This window comes from Oncorhynchus kisutch, linkage group LG15, assembly GCF_002021735.2.
Source record: "Oncorhynchus kisutch isolate 150728-3 linkage group LG15, Okis_V2, whole genome shotgun sequence".
Classification (NCBI taxonomy): domain Eukaryota; kingdom Metazoa; phylum Chordata; class Actinopteri; order Salmoniformes; family Salmonidae; genus Oncorhynchus; species Oncorhynchus kisutch.
Genome location: NC_034188.2, coordinates 76,513,723 through 76,537,082, shown reverse-complemented (window position 1 = coordinate 76,537,082; position 23,360 = coordinate 76,513,723). Strand labels below are relative to the sequence as shown.

General features: G+C 43.8%; 1 protein-coding gene across 5 annotated transcripts in view; it reads right to left on the bottom strand.

The window, feature by feature from the left end:
• Nucleotides 1-23,360, bottom strand: part of fat3a (FAT atypical cadherin 3a) — a 249,514-nt gene that overhangs the window by 53,485 nt on the left and 172,669 nt on the right. For all 5 annotated transcript variants that reach the window (XM_031791117.1, XM_031791118.1, XM_031791120.1 and 2 more), the window contains 5 exons: nt 21,393-21,532; nt 14,514-14,789; nt 8,078-8,288; nt 4,094-6,828; nt 2,540-3,911 (listed from right to left, as the gene is read on the bottom strand). In XM_031791117.1, coding sequence (XP_031646977.1) covers nt 2,540-3,911; nt 4,094-6,828; nt 8,078-8,288; nt 14,514-14,789; nt 21,393-21,532 — 4,734 coding nt within the window. The remainder of the gene's footprint in view (nt 1-2,539; nt 3,912-4,093; nt 6,829-8,077; nt 8,289-14,513; nt 14,790-21,392; nt 21,533-23,360) is intronic.

Sequence of the window (23,360 nt, the reverse complement as noted above, 5' to 3'; positions counted from 1 at the left end):
CCCCTGGCTTTGTGGTGTTCTTCAATACAGGTCTTCCCATATATCCCTGGCTTTGTGGTGTTCTTCAATACAGGTCTTCCCATATATCCCTGGCTTTGTGGTGTTCTTCAATACAGGTCTTCCCATATACCCCTGGCTTTGTGGTGTTCTTCAATACAGGTCTTCCCATATACCCCTGGCTTTGTGGTGTTCTTCAATACAGGTCTTCCCATATATCCCTGGCTTTGTGGTGTTCTTCAATACAGGTCTTTCCATATACCCCTGGCTTTGTGGTGTTCTTCAATACAGGTCTTTCCATATACCCCTGGCTTTGTGGTGTTCTTCAATACAGGTCTTTCCATATACCACTGGCTTTGTGGTGTTCTTCAGTACAGGTCTTCCCATATACCCCTGGCTTTGTGGTGTTCTTCAATACAGGTCTTCCCATATACCACTGGCTTTGTGGTGTTCTTCAGTACAGGTCTTCCCATATACCCCTGGCTTTGTGGTGTTCTTCAATACAGGTCTTCCCATATACCCCTGGATTTGTGGTGTTCTTCAATACAGGTCTTCCCATATATCCCTGGCTTTGTGGTGTTCTTCAATACAGGTCTTCCCATATACCACTGGCTTTGTGGTGTTCTTCAATACAGGTCTTCCCATATACCCCTGGCTTTGTGGTGTTCTTCAATACAGGTCTTCCCATATATCCCTGGCTTTGTGGTGTTCTTCAATACAGGTCTTCCCATTTACCCCTGGCTTTGTGGTGTTCTTCAATACAGGTCTTCCCATATACCACTGGCTTTGTGGTGTTCTTCAATACAGGTCTTCCCATATACCCCTGGCTTTGTGGTGTTCTTCAATACAGGTCTTCCCATATACCACTGGCTTTGTGGTGTTCTTCAATACAGGTCTTCCCATATACCCTGGCTTTGTGGTGTTCTTCAATACAGGTCTTCCCATATACCACTGGCTTTGTGGTGTTCTTCAATACAGGTCTTCCCATATATCCCTGGCTTTGTGGTGTTCTTCAATACAGGTCTTCCCATATATCCCTGGCTTTGTGGTGTTCTTCAATACAGGTCTTCCCATATATCCCTGGCGTTCTAACTATTTCCTGCTGTGTCAAAGATCAATTCAAAGTGTCTTGTTGTAAAAGTGTGTAAAATCTGTGTCTCTCTGCTGTGTAAGGTCACATCTAGCTGCCGTTCATTCTCTCCCTCGCACAGCAGTGTGTAACATCAATTCATTCTCTGTCTCTCTCATCCTCCCTCTGTCTCTTTGCACTGTGTAGCATATGTTTATTCTCCTTCTCAATCTATCTGCCTTTCTCTCTTTGATGTAGGTAAGGTCACAGCTCTCCTGTCTTTCATTCTCCCTCCCTCGCTCTCTACTGGCGATGCTCATTAGAAAGCCATTCAGCAGAGGGGTTCCTTAGCTTCCCAGTTGGCATGGCGATCCACCGCTCCGTCTCATTGGGCGTTCCTACTTAATTATTATTTTTTCACTTGTCAATTAGCAGAGAATAAATTAGACAACTCTTACCCTCTTTCAACAGATGTAGTCCTCTTTTGTCCTTCTCTCTAACCTTTGATATCTCTGTTTAGTTATCAAACTAGACTAGACACTCTTTCAGGTACTTCACAGGTACTTCACCAAATCAAATACTCACTAAATGGCAAAAACATTTATGAAAATCAACTCCTATTGATGTCCCTGTGTCAACCACAATCTAATTAACCCTCTCCAGTCTCCCGCCACAAACACTTTAAAAGAAACATCCATCCATTAAACTCATGGAGAGAGATAAAAACAGGACTTATTGCTATAGCAACAAATGTCATCAAATGCGCTGCAGGTACTCGTGTCTTTAAACGGTTTACTCTGACTGTATTTACTACCTCAGCGGCCTTCGGCGAGGCTGTAATTTTGTGGTAAATGTCAGGGTTGTTGTGCAGGCATGTCATATTTTGTGGTGAAAAATTGCTTATCTGGCAGTGAGCGCTAGTCTCAGCAGTATTCAAATCATTATTACTGCGACAACGCTTGTTTATTAATCAAGCTCCCACTGCTGGTATGCGCAAGTATACCTAACATACAAATAAGAAATGTATGAATTATAAATCATGCCTCATCCTTAATTTTGTGTTATGAGTTTCCCTCTTGTTTATTCACGAGAGTTGTTGTGATGGTTTGGAGAGTGGCCAGGCAGAATACAAATGAAGAGTTTATCTGAAGTAAACAAAGAGACAGACAGTGGTACAGACAGACAGAAAGACAGACCGAGAGACACAGAGAGACAGCCCGAGACAAACAGCCAGATAGACAGATAGATAGAGAGGCAGGCAGTGAAGTGAGATAGATCGATAGATCGATAGATAGATCGATCGATAGATAGATAGATAGATAGATAGATAGATAGATAGGCAGGCAGGCAGTGAAGTGAGACAGGGGGACAGAAGACAAGTTGAAAGACAGACAGTGAGACATATAAAGATACATAGAGGGCACAGACAGCTAAACACATTAATAGCACAAACACTCCCATTCTATGACTCACCTGTGATGTGATAGCTGACTTGGCGGTTCACTGCAGAGCTGTCGTCGTCTCTAGTGTTGAGCACCGCCACCACCTCGCCAGGGGGGTCGCTCTCGCGCACTGAGCCCAGGTACCTCTCATCCAGGAAGCTGGGCGGGTTGTCGTTGATGTCTGACACAGCCAAGGTCAGCGTGGAGGTGGAGGAGAGGGTCAGGGCCTCCCCCAGGTCTGAGGCCACAACCAGGAAGGTGTAGGATGGGCACATCTCGTGGTCCAACTCCTTGAGAGTAGAGATCCAGCCCGTGTTGCTGTCAATGGTGAAGGTCTCTGTGGATTGGTCCGGCTCCCCTTCAGATTGAGCCAATGTGCCTAGGTTGTATGTAACCTGTCCGTTAGCTCCAGAGTCTGGGTCCAGAGCCTGAACCTGGATGATTATGGTGCCGATAGGCATCCCTTCCATCACTGTCGCCTCGTAAGAGTTGGATTCAAATGCTGGCTTGTTGTCGTTCACATCCAAGACTTTGACTTCTATGTCAACGCTGGTCACAGAGTCCAGCTTTGCCTGCTGCACGGTGGCGGTGACCTTGAAGTGGAAGGAGGTGATGACCTCATGGTCAAGGGGCTTGTCCAGCTTGATGACCCCAGTGTCCCTGTCCACCACCAGGACTCCCTCCAGGTTGTTCTCCCCGGTCTCTCCGTTGACTAGAGCAAATGTGACTGGCAGCGAGGCGTAGCCTGGTGGGGTGATGAGGCGGACGGACCCTAGGGCAGCTCCTATAGGGGTGTCCTCTGGGACGGTAAAGGAGAACTGGGGTTGGGTGAAGGAGGGGATGAGGGCGTCAGGTGCCAAGACATGGATGTAGACTGATACTAAAGAGTGCTTGACAGGGATGCCTCCATCAACTGCTTTGACAAAGAAAGACAGGACTGAGTTGCGCAGGTGGCTGAAACTCCCCTTGGTGACCATCCAGCCGTTGTCAGGGTCGATCTCTAAGATATCCACCACGGGTACGTGTGCCTCGCTGTAGAGCGAGTATGTCACCTTAGAGTTGGCACCATCATCAGGATCATATGCCTGGATCTGGGTCACCAGGAAGCCCTTGCCAACGTCAGATTTGACAGAAGCACGGTATTCCACAGCTCGAAAGCGAGGGACGTTGTCGTTGTCATCCACCAGGGAGACACGGACGGTGCAGTAGGAGGCCCTTCCACCCCCGTCCTGGGCTGCCACCATGAGGAAAATATTCTTGTTGGCTGGGTCCTCTCTGTCCAGCTTCTCCAAGGTGGTGATCTGACCATTGGCGTCCACACTGAACTGATCCTTGCCCACGTCATTGATGAATGAGTAGGTAATCTGGCCAAACACTCCTGGGTCAGCATCGGTCGCCCTCACCTGGTAATAATAGTTAAGTTACTTTCTTTTAGATGGGGTTTTGCACATGTCAAACAAAACATATTACAAATACTATTACAAATACAGTATCATGTACATCAATGCTTCATTCAATAAAATACATATCATTGTTTCAATTAAAGCATTCATATGCTGAATACTTCAAAATGAATGGTTCTTACCTGGATCACCTTTGTTCCTATAGCTGCATTTTCCCGTACCTCTGCCTCGTAGGGATTCAGTTCAAACACAGGGCTGTAGAGGTTGGCCCCCAGGACCCTGACGTGCACCTGGGCCGTGCTGGTGAACACCCCATCAGACACGGATACATTCAGACTGTAGGCTGGCTCCATCCTCTGCTTCCTGTGACCAGACAGCATGATGATACCCGTCTTACCATCCATCACAAAGTTCATCCTCTCGTTTCCTGACAGGATGCTGTACTCCAGTTTGTCATAGTCTGAGCTGTCAGCATCCGAACCCTGGATGCAGGTCACAAAATGGCCCCTAGGGGCCAGCTCGCTGACATAGGCCTCGTAGAGAAGCTGGTTGAACACCGGAGGGTTGTCGTTCATGTCGTTCACCACAAGCACGACCGACACTTCACTGCTCAGCGGTGGGAAGCCGTTATCGGTTGCCCTGACGATGAAGTCATAGCGCTGGACAAGCTCGTGGTCGAGCATGCGGGCGGTCAGGATGAGGCCACTGCTGCTGTCGATGTGGAAGTGGTCGGTGCTGTTGTAGGCATCTGTGGGATAGAAGATCTGATAGTGTACGATGTTGTTCTTCTCAGAGTCTTGGTCGGTAGCCACCACTTGCAGCGCCGGAGTGCCGATCATGGCAGTCTCAGACAGAACTGCCTTATAGGATGTTTTTTCAAACACCGGAGGGTTATTATTGACGTCATTAACTGTGACATCTACGTCCACCTCAGCACGGGCGCCGGTCAGGTAGTCTGTGGCTCTGACAGTCAGACGGAAGGATGAGGCGATCTCATAGTCCAGGGAGTTGATGACTTTAATGACTCCGGTGTCAAAGCCGATGTCAAACTGCAGAGAGGGGTCTCCCTCCACGATGGTGTAGATGATGTTCTGGCCCTCTGGGCTGGTGGCATTGATTCCTAATATAGGCGTGTGTACCGCTACATCCTCGTTCACCGCCACTGCATAGAAGGACTTGTCAAAGACGGGCATGGCCTTGTTCACCACGGTGATGGGGAACTCTACGGCAGATGAGAGGGGAGGGTAACCTCCATCCTTGGCATAAACTACCATCTGGTACTCCTGGTTGGACAGGTCAGACTCAAAAGCCTCCTTCAGACGGAGGCCGCCCGTCAGCCTGTCGATCTCAAAGTGTCCGTGGTCGTCTTTGAGGTAGTAAGACACCTCTCCGTTGATGCCTTTGTCACGGTCCATGGCGGTGACTCGGAATATGGGCACACCAGGTTTAGCCTCCACTTGGACAGCAGCGTAATACGGAAGTCCCAGGAACGCAGGAGCATTGTCGTTAATGTCCTCTACCTGGACCCTGACAATCACCCTGGCAACACGCAGACGGTCGTGTTCCCTCCCTGCCTCCACCACCAGCTCATAGAACTCCTGCTCCTCACGGTCAAAGGGAATCCCAGTGGTCTGGATTACGCCCGAGGTGGGTCGGATCCGGAAGCATGTCCCTGGATTCAGTAGGGTGTACTTGAGGGGCTCGTTGAGGCGATTCCCCACTGCGTTGACCACAGCCACTTTGGTGATGTTGGTATTGTTCTCCTGGATGGACGAGGAGTAGAGGCTGTGGGCAAAGAAGAGGCCAGAGTCCAGCGTCTCACGGACGAGAACAGTGACTAGAGTGGTGCTGGAGAACTTTCCATCAGACACTTTGACGTTGAAGCGGAACCGTTCCTTGGAGAAGTTGTTGTTCTTGACGATGATGATGCCGCTGGAGAGCTGGATGGCAAAGTGCTCCAGGTTTCCGTCTGTCAGTGAGTAGGTGAGTTCTGTGGGGACGTTTTGGTCTGGGTCTGTGGCTGAGACCTGTAATGCCTCTACTCCTACATAGGTGGGCAGCAGCAGGACAGTTTCGTAGGCGTTCTGGGTGAAGACAGGTGGAGAATCGTTTGTGTCGATTACCTGGATGGTGACCTCAGTGGGGCTATCCGCTGTCAGCTGAGGCCTCCCACTGTCCCTCACGTGAACATGAAAGTTAAAACTAGCAAACGACTCGTGGTCCAGGTTGGCGATAGTCCTGATGGAGCCGGTGCCAGAATCCACTTTAAAGAACATCTTGGCTGTGTCCTCAACGATCTGATAGACCAGGAGAGCGTTCTGGTTGCGGTCAGCATCAGTGGCCTTGATGACCAAAGGAGTGTTGTCTGGGTTCAGGACCACACTGTTGATGGGTGCCGCCTCGCTGATACTACCCTGGTAGCGTAGCAGCTGGAAAACAGGTGGGTTGTCATTTTCATCCAGCACCCGTATGAGCAGGGTGGCATTGGAGGCCATGCCAGCCATGTTGGTGGCCTGGACGATCAGGTTATAAGATGCTGTGGTCTCATAGTCAAGGGGTTTCTGAGTTGTGATCACGCCGCTGTACTGGTTGATCCTGAAGGTGCGTTCGCTGTTGCCATGTCGGATGTCATAGGTCAGCGTGGATTGGCTCATGGCGCTCACCGTGGTGACAGAGGTTCCCACGGCAACGTTCTCTGTGACCTCGGCCTGGTATTCGGTCTGGGAGAACTTGGGTCCGGCGTTGTCGGACAGCGTGATGGCGATGCGAACCACAGAGTTGGCAGAGAGTGGAGGGGAGCCATTGTCGGTAACTCTGACGGTGATGATGTAATAGCCGATAGTGGAGAGGTCAAGCTCGCGGGCCACAGAGATGATCCCCAGAACCGGCTCAATCCAGAATGTGTTCCCTGTGTTGCCTAAAGGAAAACAGACATAACAACGAATATTCAGTGATAAAAACTAGTACAACTAAATCTTTATCAACTGTTTGTATATTGTAATCTTTTATCGATATACTGTCTCTATCAGGGGTCCACCCACCTATAAGTAGTTTGCCAAACAATTCTGAAAGTACATGCAATTTCCACGCGTTCCACCACAAACTGTCGTAAACAAATCTCACACGTATCAGACACTGCAAGCTCCCAGCTACTATCTAATCAACACAATATTGACATTATCCCATCTCTGGTTAACCACTATTAGCCACTACTGTGCGCTTTGTCTATCGCTCCATGTTTATCCAGTTGATGTGATAACCATCTTGTAGGTTGAAAATAATGGGCATACTTTCCCCAAAACATTGTCAATGAAATGTTAACTACAAAGTAGGCTTACCTGGCAGAAGTATATCATGAGTAAGTATATAAATTGTATTTATTATTTTCTAACTTTGCCATGAAATGTGTAGCAGCAGTACAGAACCATCGCTCGAACGGCACAATCCTCACATTAGACGGCAATTAAAGGGCCAGATGTATAATTAAATTAAATGGGATATGACATCCCATTGTATTGTTTCTCTATGAATTGTTTTTATTTTGAGAGTAAAACATAAATCTAAAATAATAAAAAATGTTTACTGAGAAAACAGAATTTGTGAAAATCTCACATTTTATAGGCCCCCCTTAGAGTGGTTTATTAACCATTATTTTTTACCAGGTATACTAAGGACCCGGGGAAGAGTTGTAGAGGAGGAGAAGAGAAGAATATTTGAAAGCTAGAAAAAAGAAAAGCTTGCGCAATGTTTCCTTTTTTAAAAGTAGCTCTCATGCTAGAAAAGGTTGGAGACCCCTGGTCTATATCTATGTATAGTTAGACACACCTTATTATTTTGATAGTTCTAAAACTTTTATTATAAACCCGGGCAGTTCGAGCCCTGAATGTTGATTGCCTGAAAGCCGTGGTATATCAGACCGTATACAATGGGTATGACAAAACATTTATTTTTACTGCTCTAATTATATTGGTAACCAGTTTATAATAGTAATAAGGCTCCGCTGGGATTTGTGGTATATGGCCAATATACCACTGCTAAGTGCTGTGTCCAGGTACCCCGTGTTACGTCATGCATAAGAACAGCCCTTAGCTGTGGTATATTGGCCATATACCATACCTCCTCAGGCCTTATTGTTTAATTACAAAGCCATTTGTATAGTTGCTCACCTGATTCCATGGTATAGAGGAGTTCTGCGTTCTCTCCTTTGTCCTTGTCCAGGGCAGTCACCTGGAGCACAGCAGAGCCCACTGCTGCAGACTCATAGACCGAACCCTCGTACAGAGCACTGGTGAACACTGGGACATGGTCATTAACATCCTCCACATCCACCAACACTCGGGCCAGGTTCCTCCTGTATGGAAACTCCTGGTCTTTTACCTGAGGGAGAAATGTTTTCTAATCATTGGTCTACTAATACAGGTGTATAGTATTAGATCTGACACAACTACATTTCTCATTATATAACTGGCATGAGGCAAAATAAACAGTTGCGTATTACAAAATAGCTTTCTATGTTACGGCAAAGAATAAACAAACACATAGACTCAATAGGACAACATTACTGGAGTTGCCCTGTAAAACATGTACTGAAGCTTTAACTTTCCATGAAATGAAAAGGGAGTGTCACTGCAAACCATTATGGGTCTTTTGGGACGGACTAATCCCGTCATCAGGGGGAGCAGATGAGAATTTGAGGGCTAATGAGATGTATATTTATGCCCCGATGTGAGACTCTCCACAACAAGAGAACGGGATCAGAGAAAAAGCTTGTCTCATACGAGGCGCCACACAGGGGGAGTATTAATAGAACCAGCATTAGCATCAGAATTAGCGCTAGCTTTGCTGGCGGTATTATGAAACGCTGGCTAGTTCAACACACTTAACACAACCCAATGGGCCTAGGAGTGATATATTAACCCTAGACTGAAGGGTGTTATGGTACTGAGGAAGTGGTAGGCGGACGATCACTGGGTCCATTGGAGACAATAGATCTGTTCTGTCTGTGTCTGCCTGTGCCTGTCTGTGTCTGTTCGGTCTGTTCTGCCAGTGCCTGTCTGTGTCTGTTCTGTCTGTGTCTGCCTGTGTCTGTTCTGTCTGTTCTGCCTGGGTCTGTTCTGTCTGTGTCTGCCTGTGCCTGTGTCTGTTCTGTCTGTGTCTGCCTGTGCCTGTCTGTGTCTGTTCTGCCTGTGTCTGCCTGTGTCTGTTCTGTCTGTGTCTGTTCTGCCCGTGCCTGTGTCTGCCTGTGCCTGTCTGTGTCTGTTCTGTCTGTGTCTGCGGTGCCTGTTCTGTCTGTCTGCTCTGCCTGTGCCTGTCTGTGTCTGTTCTGTCTGTTCTGCCTGTGTCTGTTCTGTCTGTTCTGCCTGTGTCTGCGGTGCCTGTTGTGTCTGTCGTGTCTGTTCTGAACCGTTATTTTAGACTCTGTAGTGGTTATGTGTAGTGTTTGGGAACTGTTATCTTAGACTCTGTAGTGGTTATGTGTAGTGTTTGGGAACTGTTATCTTAGACTCTGTAGTGGTTATGTGTAGTGTTTGGGAACTGTTATCTTAGACTCTGTAGTGGTTATGTGTAGTGTTTGGGAACTGTTATCTTAGACTCTGTAGTGGTTATGTGTAGTGTTTGGGAACTGTTATCTTAGACTCTGTAGTGGTTATGTGTAGTGTTTGGGAACTGTTATCTTAGACTCTGTAGTGGTTATGTGTAGTGTTTGGGAACTGTTATCTTAGACTCTGTAGTGGTTATGTGTAGTGTTTGGGAACTGTTATCTTAGACTCTGTAGTGGTTATGTGTAGTGTTTGGGAACTGTTATCTTAGACTCTGTAGTGGTTATGTGTAGTGTTTGGGAACTGTTATCTTAGACTCTGTAGTAGTTATGTGTAGTGTTTGGGAACTGTTATCTTAGACTCTGTAGTGGTTATGTGTAGTGTTTGGGAACTGTTATCTTAGACTCTGTAGTGGTTATGTGTAGTGTTTGGGAACTGTTATCTTAGACTCTGTAGTGGTTATGTGTAGTGTTTGGGAACTGTTATCTTAGACTCTGTAGTGGTTATGTGTAGTGTTTGGGAACTGTTATCTTAGACTCTGTAGTGGTTATGTGTAGTGTTTGGGAACTGTTATCTTAGACTCTGTAGTGGTTATGTGTAGTGTTTGGGAACTGTTATCTTAGACTCTGTAGTGGTTATGTGTAGTGTTTGGGAACTGTTATCTTAGACTCTGTAGTGGTTATGTGTAGTGTTTGGAACTGTTATCTTAGACTCTGTAGTGGTTATGTGTAGTGTTTGGGAACTGTTATCTTAGACTCTGTAGTGGTTATGTGTAGTGTTTGGGAACTGTTATCTTAGACTCTGTAGTGGTTATGTGTAGTGTTTGGGAACTGTTATCTTAGACTCTGTAGTGGTTATGTGTAGTGTTTGGGAACTGTTATCTTAGACTCTGTAGTGGTTATGTGTAGTGTTTGGGAACTGTTATCTTAGACTCTGTAGTGGTTATGTGTAGTGTTTGGGAACTGTTATCTTAGACTCTGTAGTGGTTATGTGTAGTGTTTGGGAACTGTTATCTTAGACTCTGTAGTGGTTATGTGTAGTGTTTGGGAACTGTTATCTTAGACTCTGTAGTGGTTATGTGTAGTGTTTGGGAACTGTTATCTTAGACTCTGTAGTGGTTATGTGTAGTGTTTGGGAACTGTTATCTTAGACTCTGTAGTGGTTATGTGTAGTGTTTGGGAACTGTTATCTTAGACTCTGTAGTGGTTATGTGTAGTGTTTGGGAACTGTTATCTTAGACTCTGTAGTGGTTATGTGTAGTGTTTGGGAACTGTTATCTTAGACTCTGTAGTGGTTATGTGTAGTGTTTGGGAACTGTTATCTTAGACTCTGTAGTGGTTATGTGTAGTGTTTGGGAACTGTTATCTTAGACTCTGTAGTGGTTATGTGTAGTGTTTGGGAACTGTTATCTTAGACTCTGTAGTGGTTATGTGTAGTGTTTGGGAACTGTTATCTTAGACTCTGTAGTGGTTATGTGTAGTGTTTGGGAACTGTTATCTTAGACTCTGTAGTGGTTATGTGTAGTGTTTGGGAACTGTTATCTTAGACTCTGTAGTGGTTATGTGTAGTGTTTGGGAACTGTTATCTTAGACTCTGTAGTGGTTATGTGTAGTGTTTGGGAACTGTTATCTTAGACTCTGTAGTGGTTATGTGTAGTGTTTGGGAACTGTTATCTTAGACTCTGTAGTGGTTATGTGTAGTGTTTGGGAACTGTTATCTTAGACTCTGTAGTGGTTATGTGTAGTGTTTGGGAACTGTTATCTTAGACTCTGTAGTGGTTATGTGTAGTGTTTGGGAACTGTTATCTTAGACTCTGTAGTGGTTATGTGTAGTGTTTGGGAACTGTTATCTTAGACTCTGTAGTGGTTATGTGTAGTGTTTGGGAACTGTTATCTTAGACTCTGTAGTGGTTATGTGTAGTGTTTGGGAACTGTTATCTTAGACTCTGTAGTGGTTATGTGTAGTGTTTGGGAACTGTTATCTTAGACTCTGTAGTGGTTATGTGTAGTGTTTGGGAACTGTTATCTTAGACTCTGTAGTGGTTATGTGTAGTGTTTGGGAACTGTTATCTTAGACTCTGTAGTGGTTATGTGTAGTGTTTGGGAACTGTTATCTTAGACTCTGTAGTGGTTATGTGTAGTGTTTGGGAACTGTTATCTTAGACTCTGTAGTGGTTATGTGTAGTGTTTGGGAACTGTTATCTTAGACTCTGTAGTGGTTATGTGTAGTGTTTGGGAACTGTTATCTTAGACTCTGTAGTGGTTATGTGTAGTGTTTGGGAACTGTTATCTTAGACTCTGTAGTGGTTATGTGTAGTGTTTGGGAACTGTTATCTTAGACTCTGTAGTGGTTATGTGTAGTGTTTGGGAACTGTTATCTTAGACTCTGTAGTGGTTATGTGTAGTGTTTGGGAACTGTTATCTTAGACTCTGTAGTGGTTATGTGTAGTGTTTGGGAACTGTTATCTTAGACTCTGTAGTGGTTATGTGTAGTGTTTGGGAACTGTTATCTTAGACTCTGTAGTGGTTATGTGTAGTGTTTGGGAACTGTTATCTTAGACTCTGTAGTGGTTATGTGTAGTGTTTGGGAACTGTTATCTTAGACTCTGTAGTGGTTATGTGTAGTGTTTGGGAACTGTTATCTTAGACTCTGTAGTGGTTATGTGTAGTGTTTGGGAACTGTTATCTTAGACTCTGTAGTGGTTATGTGTAGTGTTTGGGAACTGTTATCTTAGACTCTGTAGTGGTTATGTGTAGTGTTTGGGAACTGTTATCTTAGACTCTGTAGTGGTTATGTGTAGTGTTTGGGAACTGTTATCTTAGACTCTGTAGTGGTTATGTGTAGTGTTTGGGAACTGTTATCTTAGACTCTGTAGTGGTTATGTGTAGTGTTTGGGAACTGTTATCTTAGACTCTGTAGTGGTTATGTGTAGTGTTTGGGAACTGTTATCTTAGACTCTGTAGTGGTTATGTGTAGTGTTTGGGAACTGTTATCTTAGACTCTGTAGTGGTTATGTGTAGTGTTTGGGAACTGTTATCTTAGACTCTGTAGTGGTTATGTGTAGTGTTTGGGAACTGTTATCTTAGACTCTGTAGTGGTTATGTGTAGTGTTTGGGAACTGTTATCTTAGACTCTGTAGTGGTTATGTGTAGTGTTTGGGAACTGTTATCTTAGACTCTGTAGTGGTTATGTGTAGTGTTTGGGAACTGTTATCTTAGACTCTGTAGTGGTTATGTGTAGTGTTTGGGAACTGTTATCTTAGACTCTGTAGTGGTTATGTGTAGTGTTTGGGAACTGTTATCTTAGACTCTGTAGTGGTTATGTGTAGTGTTTGGGAACTGTTATCTTAGACTCTGTAGTGGTTATGTGTAGTGTTTGGGAACTGTTATCTTAGACTCTGTAGTGGTTATGTGTAGTGTTTGGGAACTGTTATCTTAGACTCTGTAGTGGTTATGTGTAGTGTTTGGGAACTGTTATCTTAGACTCTGTAGTGGTTATGTGTAGTGTTTGGGAACTGTTATCTTAGACTCTGTAGTGGTTATGTGTAGTGTTTGGGAACTGTTATCTTAGACTCTGTAGTGGTTATGTGTAGTGTTTGGGAACTGTTATCTTAGACTCTGTAGTGGTTATGTGTAGTGTTTGGGAACTGTTATCTTAGACTCTGTAGTGGTTATGTGTAGTGTTTGGGAACTGTTATCTTAGACTCTGTAGTGGTTATGTGTAGTGTTTGGGAACTGTTATCTTAGACTCTGTAGTGGTTATGTGTAGTGTTTGGGAACTGTTATCTTAGACTCTGTAGTGGTTATGTGTAGTCAATTTATATTTATATTGTTAGACCTCTTATCTATTTTGTGCAGGAAGATGTTACAATTATGAGCTACTGATCGTATTGTAGCCTATACTATACATGTACAGATGTGCAAACATACCTGGTTCCAGCACAGCAGGCACTGTCATGGGCACACCGAATGCCAGATATTAAAGATACTATCTACCTGTAGATTTCACCAAATTAAATCAGTGCGCCCGGCCTAAAACTGAAAAATATATATATATATATTTTCCCTCATAAAAAATGTCAGGCAGACGTTCCTACCTCGCTTATCAACGCGATATGATAAAATTCAAAATGACTACATTTCATCTATAATTACATTTCTTCGAGATTTGAGAAAACAGTACAACTACAGTGGTAGGATGAGCATTCATTTCCTATGTTACCTACCCACTGAACCAGAGGAAAGTAAGTAAAACAGAGTGAATGAGGATGATTCATTTCAGAACTAAACACACACACAGCCTGACTCCACACACCCACACACACACAAATACACCTAACACTCTCCCAACCAACACAAAACAGTTCCAGTCAGATCACTCTCACATCTCTCTTTCACAAATTCCTTTTATCGCTCTCCCCAACACACACACAAACGCAGTCATGGTTCCTTAAACCGTCTCATTCCCCTGACGAGGGTGAGAAGTTGGTTCATTGCTCTCAGTAATTAGTGTAACTGCTTAATGATGAGTTCAGGTAAAATGAGAACACAGACATAGAAGTAGTCTGTCTCTTGCAGGAGAGCTGAGTCACATTAGAATATTAAGCTGCTGGAATAAAGATAATGCTCTTGGTCCACTCTGCATCTCTACAGGTCCTTTCTCCTCTCCTCTGCTCTGCTCTCCTCTCCTTTCCCATTCTTTTCTTTTCACTCCTCCTCTGACAGTTTCAACACATCCATGAGCAACGGAGGGATTTTCATGCAGAATCTTAAGGGAATGTGACCAAATAACACGAATGGAAACCTCTCTTACAACGAGATTGACTCTGTACCGGTACCCCCCTGTATATAGCCTCGCTATTGTTATTTTACAGCTGCTCTTTAATTACTTGCTACTTTTATTTCTTATTCTTGTCCATATATTTTTTTAAACAGCATTGTTGGTTAGGGGCTCGAAAGTAAGCATTTCACTGTCAGTGCATGTGACTAATACAATTTGATTTGATTTGATTCAAGATAACCAAACCGTATTTGATCCAACAGTAATGGTATCAGTCTCTTACCATGACAGTGAGGATGTGTTGTGCCCTAGCCTCGTGATCGAGTCTCTCTGTAGTATACACCGTGCCAATGATGGGGTCTATACGAAACAGACGCAGGCTGGAGGGGTCGATGGCGCTGTGGAGGGAGTAGGTGAGGCGGTGGCGCTCGTCCCGGTCTGACGCTAACACCTGGACCACCTCCGTCTCCGGGGGTGTGTCCTCAGAGATGGTGATGTCATAGGTGGGCTGGGAGAAGACAGGTGCGTTGTCGTTGTTGTCCAACACTGTGATGTGGACCTGAAAAGGAGAGGGAGAGAGGGGGGTTGTGGGTAGGGTTAGGCCAATATGTCGTAGTACTAGAACACACAAGCGTTTTGTTTTCAGTCTTCAGTGGAGTGAAGGGTAGGCCATAACCTATACAATACCATTGATAACAGGTGAGCCTTGTTTAAAGTTAATTTGTGGAGTTTCTTTCCTTCTTAATGCGTTTAGCCAAACAGTTGTGTTGTGACAAGGTAGGGGTGGTATACAGAAGATGGCCCTATTTGGTAAAAGGGCAAGTCCATATTATGGCAAGAACAGCTCAAATAAGCAAAGAGAAACAACAGTCCATCATTACTTTAAAACATGAAGGTCAGTCAATCCTGAAAATGTCAACACCTTTGAACGTTTCTTCAAGTGCAGTCGCAAAAACCATCAAGTGCTACGATGAGACTGGCTCTCATGAGGGCCACCTCTCATGAGAGCTGTAGAGGATGAGCTCTGCGGTAGAAGATAAGCTCATTAGAGTTACCAGTCTCCGAAATTGCAACCCAAATAAATGATTTAAAAATATATATTTAACTAGGCAAGTCAGTTGGTAACAAATTTACAATGACAGCCTAGGAACAGTTTGTTAACTGCCATATTCAGGGGCAGAATTACATATTTTTACCTCTTCAGCTTGGGGATTCGATCTGGCAACCTTTGGTTACTGGCCCAATGCTCTAACCACTAGGATACCTGCCGCCCCTTCTCTGCTTCACACAGTTCTAGTAACATTCACATCTCAATATCACCTGTTCAGAGGAGACTGCGTGAATCAGGCCTTCATGTTCAAATTGCTGCAAAGAAACCACTACTAAAGGACACCAAATATAAGAAGAGATTTGCTTGGGCCAAGAAACACGAGCAATGGACTTTAGACCGGTGGAAATCTGTCCTTTGGTATGATGTTTACAAATTTGAGATTTCTGGTTCCAACCGCCGTGTCTTTGTGAGGCGCAGAGTAGGTGAATGGATGATCTCCAGTTGTGTGGTTCACACCGTGAAGCATGGAGGAGGAGGTGTGGGGGTGCTTTGCTGGTGACACTGTCAATAATTTATTTAGAATTCAAGGCACACTTAGCCAGCATGGATACCACAGTATTCTGCAGTGATACACCATCCCATCTGGTTTGCGCTTAGTGGGACTATCATTTGGTTTTCAACAGGACAATGACACAACACACCTCCAGGCTGTGTAAGGGCTATTTGACCAAGGAGAGTGACAGAGTGCTGCATCAGATGATCTGGCCTCCACAATCACCAGACCTCAACCCAATTGAGATGGTTTGGGATGAGTTGGACCGCAGAGTGAAGGAAAAGTCTTTCAAGACTGTTGGAAAAGTATTCCAGGTGAAGCTGGTTGAGAGAATGCCAAGCATGTGCAAAGCTGTCATCAAAGAAAAGGGTGGCTACTTTGAAGAATCTCAAATATAAAATATATTTAGATTTGATTAACACTTTTTTGGTTACTACATGATTCCATGTGTATAATTTCATAGTGTTTATGTCTTCACTATTATTATACAATGTAGTAAAAATAAAGAAAAACCCTTGAATGAGTAGGTGTCCAAACTTTTGACTGGTACTGTGCATTCAGTCAGATACTATATTCAGTTTCATGTCATACAGTACATATTCGCGAATCTGTCACAACTATTACCACGTTTTTGCAGTTCATGTATTTATATACTTGAAAAAGAAAAGGAGAACTGAACACTCTAAGAGCACAGATGCAATGATTTAATAACCAATTATAAACTTGGTGGTTAGAGCCCTGAATGCTGATTGGCTGGCAGCCGTGGTATATCAGACCGTATGTCACAGGTATGACAAAACATTTCTTTTTACTTCTCTAATTACATTGATAACCAGTTTATAAAAGCAATAAGGCACCTCAGGGATTTGTGGTATATGGCCGATATACCACGGCTAAGGGCTGTGTACAGTCACTCCACGCCTAAGAACAGCCCTTAGCCGTGGGAAGTTAAGCCTGGGAATTTGGGGAATTTTGCTTAAATTCATCAAAAAAGTTGGCTTGTAACAGAGAACCTTTTTTGTGGGATACACAAAAGGCAATTCTAGGTCTTGTGGCATATTTTGGTTAAACTATCCCCAACTCAATGGAATTGCAACCCTCTGCATGCACAGTGCATTTTTTCCACCACATGTACAGCTGATTCTCAAGATCTTGCACACTAATGAGATGCTATTGAGCCCACACTACTACACTGTCTGAGCCAATGACTATATGCTTTCTTGTAAGTTTTTATTACAATACTGGGTGGGGTGAATATATTTTATACGACATACATTATTTTTTGTTAACTAGCAAATAGTAGCCTACAGCAAAGTGTGTTTAAATAATTTCTAACTTGCTAACCATTTCTGCTAGTTTGTTTTTGCTACCATGTGGGTTTTAGCTTGAGCCTGCTAACTGAGGAGTGTTAATTCACCTGTTTCCATACATATTTCATTTTAAAACATTTATCTTACAAAGAAGTTGTTTAATCTGACTGCTTAACTACTTATCTGTACATGGAATTGTATATATATTTTTTTACATTTTCTTTTCTAATCTTTACAGGAAAATGCCACTATCTGATGTGTGGAGACATTTCACTGCAGCTAATGTAGAAGGAAAAGCTGCGTACATTTTCAAATATATGTGAAGAATGCAACAAAGATGCAGAATCATCTGGCCAAGTGCATAAAGTTCCCTCAGCACTCACAACAAGCAACCTCAGACAAAAGTCCCTCTACTTCTATTCGAGGTGAAAATGATGAATCAGACACCTTATCGATAGCAACAGCTCATGATATTTCTTGAATCAGAAGTCCTAGCCTCACATCACACACATTGGCTATGCTGCTCATGCATTGAATCTGCTCCTCAAGGACATCATGGCACTGAAAACAATGGAAACACTCTACAAGAGAGCCAAGGAAATGGTTATATATGTGAAGGGTCATCAAGTTATAGCAGCAATCTAACTCATCAATTAAAGTGAAAAGAATAAGAGCACCACATTGAAGCTGCCAGGCAACAACCGTTGGGGTGGTGTTGTTATCATGTTTGACAGTCTCCTGGAGGGGAAGGAGTCTCTCCAAGAAATGGCCATACCACAGTCTGATGATATGGACAGCCCCATCAAGAGGATCCTCCTGGATGATGTATTTTGGGAGAGAGTGGTAAGCAGCCTGAAACCTATAGCAGTAGCCATTGCACGGACTGAGGGAGACAATGCCATCCTGTCTGATGTTCAGACTCTGCTTGCAGATGTAAGAGAAGAAATCCGTACTGCCCTGCCCACTTCCCTGTTGCGAAAAGAAGAGGAAACTGCAGTTCTGAAATACATCAAAAAGCGTGAAGACAGTGAAGGTGGATATTGACGTGGACATTGAGGAGGTCCAGGGAGAAGACATGGAAGCCTGAGAGGAAGACAACCAAAGCTTTAGTTTCTAGACTATCATTTTACAGATGTATGTCGAAAATGTTTTTGGGAGATGCGATGGATCATTGGGGATCATTTAATATTCCCTTTCTTTTGTTGTTCAGTGAAATCATCCCATGTGAAGAGTCAACTCATTTAATTAAAGTTCAATTCGAAACTAAATCTTTTTTTATTTCTATTGGAAGGATTTAATCATTTGCAATTATGTCTACTATGATAAGGTAAAAGGTTTCTGTTTCTGTCTCCATATGATATGGTTAATATATCCAATGCAGAAAACATCTACATTTAATGGTATTAATATTAATTTGCGTGTATTTCTGTTAATTCACATATTTCCACATTAATTCACATATATTCCTGTTAATTCCCACGGAAAGTTTCCACCTCTGAATCTTCCCCAAAATGTGCAACCCTAATTGGCCATATACCACAACCCCTAGTGCCTTATTGTTTAAATAACCAACGTTTGGACAGACAAGCTGTCTTCATCAGGGTATAATGATAAACACTGCGGGTCACTAGTTTATATCATTTCAAAGGACACACAGGTGTCTGTAATCATGGCTGGGTGTGGCTTGATATCATTGGTTAATTATAGATAGAAATAGAACATATAAAAACCATGAAGGATGATAAGATCATAGATACAATTTGGCTCCATAAGCCTATAAACATTTAAATGAATATCAAATTCACAAGAATGTATTCATATACGGCATGTTTGCTGACGTGCTTGTTGCGTTGCGTGTCATGTACTGTGTTGATGGTTGATGACTCATGGAAACCTTGTGAATCAAGAACAGCAGATTCCCACCGCCGGTGATAAAGGCTGTTGTGTTGCGTAAGAAGGGCGGCAGAGAAGGCTAAATATAAGACAGAAGCAGCAGCTGTCTTCCTGCCGGTGAACAGTGGAGATTTCCCCCATTGGGCATCACGCTGACGCTCCATCTGTGATGTTGAAGAAGGGAACTCAGCCCAGCCTCTCATGACTGGCTCTACTGTCAGCACGTCTTACAGGTGTGTGTGTGGGTCGGGAGGATACGTGCGTACACCCATAGGGATTTAGTCAGCACATCTTGCATTTCAATTTTTTGTTGTAATTTAGCAGACGCTCTTATCCAGAGCGAGCATTTCGCTACAATAACATCTGCTAAATATGTGTACGTGACCAATAAAATTTGATTTGAAGTAGTGAGTGAATACATTTTTATACATTTTTTATACTGATCCCCCATGGGAATCAAACCCACAACGCTAGCACTGCAAGCACCATGCTCTACCAACTGAGCTACACAAGACTATCTTGCAGGGGTGTGTAGGGACTGTGTGTGTGTGTGTGTGTGTGTGTGTGTGTGTGTGTGTGTGTGTGTGTGTGTGTGTGTGTGTGTGTGTGTGTGTGTGTGTGTGTGTGTGTGTGTGTGTGTTGGTAGGCGGAGGAGAGTTGTTTAACAATGTGTGTGTGTGTGTGTGTGTGTGTGTGTGTGTGTGTGTATGTGTGTTGAATGAATAGCAAGGGGGTTTGGACATTGTGAACAGGTACCTTCACACAGGGTACAACATTGGCATAATGGACCAACTGAGACAGAAGGAGTTACTCAGAATGAATAGAGAGTAGCTGAAAGAGGATGTGTATAGCTTCCTGTGCCCTAGCTAGCAATTAGACCTCTGTACTTAATGGGGATTCTCACTGGGCACACGCTGGTTGAATCAACGTTGTCATTTCAATGAAATGACATTGAACCAACATGGAACAGATGTTGAATTGACTTCTGTACCCAGTGGGTTGGCTCTCCCTTTCAGGGCACACAGCAGTAAAGCTCAGTTGCATTTCCCTCCCTCCAGAGAGAGGGAGAAAGGGATGAAAGACGGAGGGGGGGGGGATAATGTGAGAAACTGAAAAAGTCAACTAAACCTACAGTACATGTGTGAATGTGTTCATATTAATCACGATCCTTTTCACCAGGGAACCCGTCTCCCTGTCACCTAGTCACAGAACGCTTTACAGAAACAATGCCATGCACCATAGGAACATGACAGACCTATGAGTAAAACTGATATGTGTTAATGTGTCCGTTTCGCAGGCCTAATGTCTGGCTATTGAAAAGCACTGGCCCTGAAAATGACAACGGCGGGAACAGGTAGAGTGACATACGCGTTGTACGGACTGTCACAGGGAAATTATAAGGTGTCTTGCAAACACATTCCGTATGTCAGTGCAATGCCTTCCGCTCTATACAAATGCTAATCCATTCTACTGTGTGTGTCCTGTTCTGCCACAGTCAACTTCTGCATTTAACACACAATGAACACACATTGTAGATGACAGGACCTCTAACAGAGGAAAGGGTAATAAGATATACCAGTATATTTCTTATCAATTTAAAATGGGATACTTCTCTATCATCATAATGTCCAACCCACTATAGAGCATGGCACTCCTTACTCAAACAGAGACTAATAAAGAGTCTTCACACTAGCTCAGTTTACACACTAACAATCGTTTTTGGAACGTTCAATCACAGCCTGAACAGTCCGAAGGAACAGAACAGGACAGGACATGGCAGAACAGGACAGGACATGGCAGAACAGGACAGGACATGGCAGAACAGGACAGGACATGGCAGAAGAGGACAGGGGAGGCTAATGTCCTCTGTACAAACAGAGGAATTAGACGCAGGGGTCAGAGAGACAATTACACTGCTAGTTATCACCGTTTGCCGTGTTCTGATCACTCGAATAGGTTCTTGACACGGCAGATGCCATAATTCATGTGACAATGTGACGCCATCCATCACACCATCTAAAGGCATTTTTCAAAATGGCTGATGAAAAAAGTTCAAAACATAATGTCCTTGGGCAAAATAAGAGTGTAGCGTTTGTCCATGAAGGCGAGGTCTGTGTCTGTGGTTACAAAAGTAAACATTGGTAGCATGCATGTGGTTTATCATGTACTTTTTGAGGGTGTGTGTGAGGGTGCATTTATGAGTGTTCAGATGTACAGGTGGTAGCAAGCTACAGAACACAATATTAGCAGTGCCACATTAACTTACGCATTCCAAAATCAACACACACAGGTAGTAGATTTGTCTCTATCTGAGAATAAATAAATAGGGATATGACATGTTGTGTCATCAGCTACCTGTGTGGCTGCAGAGTTGGTCCCGTCCGTCACCTCCACAGTCATGTTGTAGAAGGAGCGCTGCTCAGCGTCTAGTGGCTTAGCGATGATGATGGTGCCTACACCCTTTTCTATGTCAAACAAGCTGTCAGTGTTACCACCTGGCCAGGAGGGGGGGATAGAGAGCAGAGAGGGTTAGAGACAGGGGGGGGGACTGGTTTATTCATCTCTCGCTCTCTTTTCTCTTTCACAAAAGTTCTCACTCAATCAATCACACACGCTTCTTCTCTCTCTACCTCACACACACAAACCTACATTTTAATAAAGTGCATGGGTCTGTGATAGTGAAAAACAGGGAAACACACTGAATTGTGAGTGTGACAGTACTGTGGGGAGTGTATGACCTGAACGATTCCTGGCTCTCTGCCAGGGAATACATAAATAGACAAACACACACAAATACAACATTACACACAAATACAACATTACACACAAATACAACATTACACACAAAAGCATACACAAATAATCTAACAGGGAGCGGGCATGCACAATCACTCGGATCACAAATACAAGTGTGTGTGTGTGTGTATCTTCCAACCAATCTGTGAGTAATTACTAGGTTCACAGAGTCCTGAAAGACTGAATTAACAGAGCCCTGAAAGACTGAATTAACAGAGCCCTGAAAGACTGAATTAACAGAGCCCTGAAAGACTGAATTAACAGAGCCCTGAAAGACTGAATTAACAGAGCCCTGAAAGACTGAATTAACAGAGCCCTGAAAGACTAAATTAACAGAGCCCTGAAAGACTGAATTAACAGAGCCCACAGACTGAATTAACAGAGCCCTGAAAGACTGAATTAACAGAGCCCTGAAAGACTGAATTAACAGAGCCCACAGACTGAATTAACAGAGCCCTGACAGACTGAATTAACAGAGCCCACAGACTGAATTAACAGAGCCCTGAAAGACTGAATTAACAGAGCCCTGAAAGACTGAATTAACAGAGCCCTGAAAGACTGAATTAACAGAGCCCTGAAAGACTGAATTAACAGAGCCTGTGTCAATGGAGCTCCAGCCGTGAATGGGCCTGAGTCTGAAATGAGACCACTAAGACCGGCTGTAATTAAACCACAGCCTCATCTCTGGTACCTAATTGATTTACATGGACATTTTGGCCTCACGTGGATACCAACTCACAGCTCAGTGTGGGAATGTCATTTTTAAGTGCGATGTAAGGGTCCGGAGTGTGTGTGTGTGTGTGTATGCGTGTTGTATGTGTGTGGGTGTCTGTGTGTGTCTGCTTGTCTGCATGCCTGTGTGTATACTATATGAATGAGCATGTGTGAATGAATGAGATTGTGTGTGTGTGGTTGTGTGTGAGTGTACTCGAGGTGCAGACTCAATGGGATTCCTCCCCGGTGTTTCTGTTTAATAAAGCCATGACCTCAGCCTAGCAACAACTAAGGCCATAACACTCCACCACTCAACCATAGATGTGTGTGTCCTATTTGTGATTGGGTTACTATAAACACTTCCAGCTCTCTATCATCTGTCTCTTAAATCATTACAACTCCAGTGATTTGGTCCTAATAGCTTTCCTCAAAGGTTGTGCAGAAGGAAGACACGAAAAACAGCCACACTCCCTGTCTCTTTCCCTTCACTTCCGCAAACAGTAATCTAGTGCTTTTACGGTTCAGTATGCTGATTAGCATCATATCCGTCGGACCAGATGATTTTACACTCATTAGAGGAGTGCAATATACACTACATGACGAAAGGATGTGGACACCTGCTCGTCATACATCACATTCCAAAATCATGGGCATTAATATTGAGTTGGTCCCCCCTTTGTTGCTATAACAGCCGGGAAGCTGGGAAGGCTTTCCACTAGATGTAGGAACATTGCTGCTGGGTCTTGCTTAAATTCAGTCACAAGAGCATTAGTGAGATTGGGCACTGATGTTGGGAAATTAGGCTTGGCTCGC